The sequence below is a fragment of the Schistosoma mansoni genome, chromosome 5 (genome assembly GCF_000237925.1).
Source record: "Schistosoma mansoni strain Puerto Rico chromosome 5, complete genome".
Lineage (NCBI taxonomy): Eukaryota > Metazoa > Platyhelminthes > Trematoda > Strigeidida > Schistosomatidae > Schistosoma > Schistosoma mansoni.
The window spans coordinates 6,934,108-6,939,651 of record NC_031499.1 but is presented as its reverse complement, the minus strand read 5'-3'; the positions used below and the strand labels follow the sequence as shown (position 1 = coordinate 6,939,651).

The 5,544-nt window shown below is 33.0% G+C and overlaps 1 protein-coding gene across 1 annotated transcript; it reads left to right on the top strand.

The window, feature by feature from the left end:
- Positions 1-1,817: 1,817 nt before the first annotated feature.
- Smp_143720 (hypothetical protein) lies at positions 1,818-2,661 on the top strand (the record flags this gene model as incomplete). The annotated part of the gene is made up of 1 exon (XM_018797761.1): positions 1,818-2,661. A coding segment is annotated over one exon (844 nt), but the record flags the coding sequence as incomplete, so codon positions are not given.
- Between the last annotated feature and the right edge of the window lie 2,883 nt (positions 2,662-5,544).

Below are 5,544 nucleotides of genomic sequence, written 5' to 3'. Positions count from 1 at the left end.
TTTTCCGTCGTAACACATCGATGGGAAGATTCCCACAAACAATACTAAGTGAATTTATCCACAAACTGTTAGTAACAACTTTACATAGATACAAAATGAAACCGAATTTTGTTCAATATTAGCCAATATTATCAAACTTTGAACTAAAAATAACCTTCTGTCACATATACATTTTTCATATTTAATCATAATATCAATAGTTGAAATTATGAGTCAATTGAAGATAGATAACCATGGAAAACCTGAAAGCACTGAACGGCCGATTCGCCCTATTATGGGACTCCACAGCAGTGCGCATGCGCTATCTTCAAAAAAACCCCTTCTGATAATGATCATATGCTCACTAATGACTGGCTCCATGAGGTATTTCCAGGAGTCTTAGTAAGAAGCGGTAACCAGTGAAGTTCAACCAGGTCTGTTGGGAGATAGTAACTCATTGAAGACATTGGTAAATGGTTGCTCAATTTCATGGATTGGTTGAAGTTAGACATTAACACCGTTGGGTGCTGGCCGGCTCATTGGTCCCAGAGGTTAAGCGTTCGTGAGCGAAACTGGTAAATCTTCGGTTCAAAACGGCCGTTTAGTTCTTCCAGTTATTCCATACTAGTCTAACTTCAATTGACTCATGAATTCATATATAAAATTCTAAATTTTTAAGACTATCCACACATTAAATTCATTTAGTATTGTTTGTTTGAATCTTCCCATCGATGTGTTAGGATTGCAACTGGTCAGTCTCTTATTGGCCATATGTGCATACTGTGCGTATTGCCTCGATATAGCCTTAATTCACAAGCATGGTAAGTAGAGATGGATAGTGGCTAGCAGTGGAATCGAGTCTCAGAGTGAACATCAACTTTGAGATACAGGTATATCCAGCTGATGAGTCCCAAATAGGACAAAACGCGCGTCAAACTGGATACCACTGCTAGCTACTATCGATCTCTGCTTATCTACACATTGTTATTAACAACTTTACATAGAAACAAAATGAAACCGAATTTTGTTCAATATTAGCCAATATTAGCCAAACTTTAAACTAAAAATAACCTTCTGTCACATATACATTTTTCGTATTTAATCATTTAACCATTTCTTTTGTAAAAAAAAAAAATAGAACAACCCAAAAAAAGGAGTCCTTTTGATATTGTGTGTGTGTGTTTGTGTATGTGTGTTTATAATTAAAGTGGACAATTTAAATGTTTCGCTCCTCTGATTTTTTTTATTTTCTACAATATTAAAACATTCACATATGACCTTGAAAGTATTTCTCAAGGTTACATTTAATTGGCCAATTATATCCCAAGAATTCTGATTGGTTATTTTTTTTTAAAAAATGTGCTATAATGTATAATTAATTACTTTACATACACCATAGATACTATAGACAAATCTATTCTTAGTTATTCATTTGACATGGATATATACAAAAGTATATATATAGATAAGTATACAGGATTGTTGCTGGGGTAATTTTTTTTTTGGTTGGGAAAAAGTGTAATACGAAAATTTGTCTGACAAACCTTTAAAAAAACACAAAAAAGAAAAAAAAACTTTGAACACAAGTATACATGTACCTAGAGATGAAATCAAGTCAATAGTACCAATATTGTGCATATATATACATCTACACACACAGAAAATGTTGATACATAGTAACTAGTAGTAACTAGGAGAAGAACAAGAAGAAGAAGAAGAAGATAACGGACAACCTCCCTAGAAAACACGAAAGAAGCACACAACAACAACAAACAATAAAAAAAATTGACCAAACATATTGAACCAATTTTTTTTTTAACAAAATCAATAAGTCTAAGAATGGATAGAAATATTCATTTATCTATTAGTGATCATGAATTAATATTAGATAAGTATGATCTACATAAAAGAGATCAAACATTATTATTAAAACATACAAATTCATTACCAATTGAAGAATATTACAATCTTGATCCTGATCCTTATCATCTGTATCATAATCAATATTCAAATAGTTGCTATGCACCAATACAACATAATAGATCAAAATCTTATCAACCTCGTATGGTTACAAGATCATCTATCAATTATCGTAATCAATTAAAACATAGTTTATCTAATAAATTTTATTCAAATATTGAACAAAAAAATTTGATAAAACTTAATAATAAACCATTATATACTACTAATAATACTACTCATATTCCTACACTACATAATACATATAATACTACTTATAATACTACTACTGATAATAATCATAATAGTAATATGGATTCTCAATTATTATCATCCTCACTTAGTCCAGAATTTATGGGTAATTCTTCCAAGGAATCAAATACTACTACAGATGATTTATTATTAAATAAAAGAACATCAAATTATACTACTAATAATACTACTAATAAAAAGTATATTAAAAATGAATCTAAATTATATTCAACTATTATAACCCCAATACCATTAATATCATATCAACATAATATTATACCAAATAATATAGATATATATCCAAATAAATTAGATAATAGTAGTATATCAATAAATGATAAAAGATTATCAAACATTAATAATAATGATAATAGTAATGAGAATATTCTTATTGAAAGGAATAGAAAATCAAAGGTAAATATAGGGAAATCATTGAATATAATTAAAGTAAGTGTAATTGAGTATTTGTAGTTTGTTTTTGTTTATCGAATGGGGGTGGGATCTTTGTGAAGATTTTTAAGTCATTTCAATATTTACATAGTTGAGATCATGAGATAATTGAAGCTAGATCACCATGGAAAACCTGAAAGCACTAGACGGCCGTTTCGTCCTGGTGTGGGATTCTTCCTTGGCAGTGTGCATCCACGATCTCGTCTCGCTAGATTCGAACTCAAGACCTAACAGTCTCACACCAGAGCACTTAGCCGATAGACCACTGAGCCGGCTGGATTCCAACGGTGTTAATGTCTAACTTTAATCAATCCACGAAATTGAGTAACCATTTCATAAATTTCTTCAGCAAGTTGATATTTCTCAACAGACCTGGTTGAACTCCACTGATCACTGCTTCTCACTAGAACTCCTGGATTTACCTCTCGAAGTCAGTCACTAGTGAGCATATAATCATTATCAGAAGGGAGTTTTGTGGTCTATCGGTTAACTGCTCGCACGTAAAACTGATAGGTCTTGCATTCGAATCTCGAGAGGTGGGATCGTGGATGCGCACTGCTGAGGAGTCCCACAATAAGAAGAAACGACCGTCCAACGCTTCCAGGTTTTCCATGGTGGTCAAGTTACAATGGACTCATGATCTCAACCATATAGAAATTACTAAAATCTCCACAAAACCCCTTCTGATAATTTCAATATAGTTGAATTTATGAGTTATTTGAAGCTAAGAGAGTGAAGAAGATTTGTTGCTCAGGTGGATGATTTTGATGAAGTTTTGTTCTTTGAGTTGAATCGTTTAGTCGTGGAGCTTTCATTATCTTTGTTTTCGAATTTCTCCAGCTCAGGGAACAAAATTTCGTCAAAGTAATTTGAAGTTAGATTATTACGGAAAACCTGGAAGTAGCAAATGACCATTTCGTCTTATTATGGGACTTCTCAGAAGTATGCATCCACAATCATGCTTCACGAGATTCGAACCAAGTACCTATCAGTCTCGCATGCGAGCGCTTAATCCTTTAACCACTCAGCTGGCATCCTCTTTTATATTGATTTTCGATAAGTTTCATAAATAAAGATTACAAAATATAGTAGAATATAAAATTTAGAAAAAATAATTTGATTTATTCTATTCTGAAATGTTTCCTAGTTAAATATTATTGATTATCGATTGTTCTCTAAATAATTGATTAGTATTAATAAAACAAACTATTGAATAATTTCAATGGTTGAATTCATGAGCCAATTGAAGCTAGACCACCATGGAAAACCTGAAAGGACTGGAAGACCGTTTCATCCTATTGTGGGACTTCTTAGCAGTGTGAATCTAGCTTCAATTGACTCATGATCTTAACTATTGAAATTATTATAATTACAACAAAAACCCCTTCAAATATTGAATAATTACCACTGTTTCATTTCAATTATTTTTTTCCCTTTAACTTGTTGAAGGTTAAGTGGGAAATTATGTTTGTTAGGACCTATATTAGCTTTGTTGTAAAAAGTTAACTAATAATGAAAATTTCGTTTTCCATAATGATATTTTTAGATGCACTTCCTGAAGTTCTAGTGGGATGTTATGATTGTTGCATTTCAATCGCTGTGAGTATGAAGAAGGTATTCACCGGCGACAATCAAACATGGTCGAACGTTATCGTAAATCGATTGAAGTTAGACTCATTAACTATTGGCTATCGACATGGGAGCCTAAGGTTTAAGTATCTGCACGTAAGACTGATGACTTTGAGTTCGATATCGAGTCATGGAGTCGAACATGAGTAATACTGAGAAGTCTTATACTGATTATTCAATGCTCAAAATAGTTAGATCTCATTTTACTGAATGCTTATTAAAGTGCTATTAAAATCATTAAGTAACTCATTTATAAGATTCTAGTAGTTTTACAGATGACTTATAATTTGTTATATCGGTCATTTGAGTGCGTGTCTGCCATGTTTCATATATATGAATGTGCTAATTCCCGCCAATGAGAGAGGAATGAATTTAACCATCAGAGCAATGATAAATAAAAGCCTTATGAGTAGTCTTGAGTACTTGTCGGTCCTGTTTCTGCCTAGCCCAGCCAGTTAAATCCAGAACACCAATAACAGCCTCTGCAATATGAATCATTATTCTCAAACATACTGGGTTTATATATCAAACAAACTGACCACATCGTACCGATAAAATAGAAAATAACATTTTTACAAGATTTCGTTAAATGTGGCTGTGAATATGGGGGAACAGTAATTAATAGACTGAAGACAACTCAGGAATGGTAAATCGCATAATAATAGTTCATAGGTCTAAATAATGCTTATCATAAGAGGGACACGAATATGAATAGTTTAGTTATTTAACATCTATACAACAGGAGATATACATATCATATTGGTCCACAAATAGTTCTCAAAGTTACCAGTCATAAATCTCATCGGGATATAACATAATTGAAATATGCGCTTTCTTACATTAGACCTAATTACTTACTTACGCCTGTTACTTTCAATGGAGCATAGGCCGCCGACCAGCTTTCTCTAACCCACTCTGTCTTGAGCCTTCTTTTCTAGTTCTATCCAGTTTTTGTTCATTCTTCTCATGTCTGTCTCTATTTCTCGAAGTAATGTGTTCTTTGGTCTTCCTCTTCTCCTTTGGTGTTCAGGACTTCATGTGAGGGCTTGACTTGTGACGCGATTGGGTGATTTCCTCAAAGTGTGTCCTATCCATTTCTACCGCTTGTTCCTGATTTCTTCCTCCGCTAGAATCTGGTTTGTTGTCTCCTACAGTAACTTGTTGCTGATATTGTCTGACCGAAGTATCTTGCGTAGACAACTGATAATAAACTCTTGTATCTTCTGGATGATGGCTTTCATAGTTCTCTACGTCTCCGCCTCATACAGTAGAACT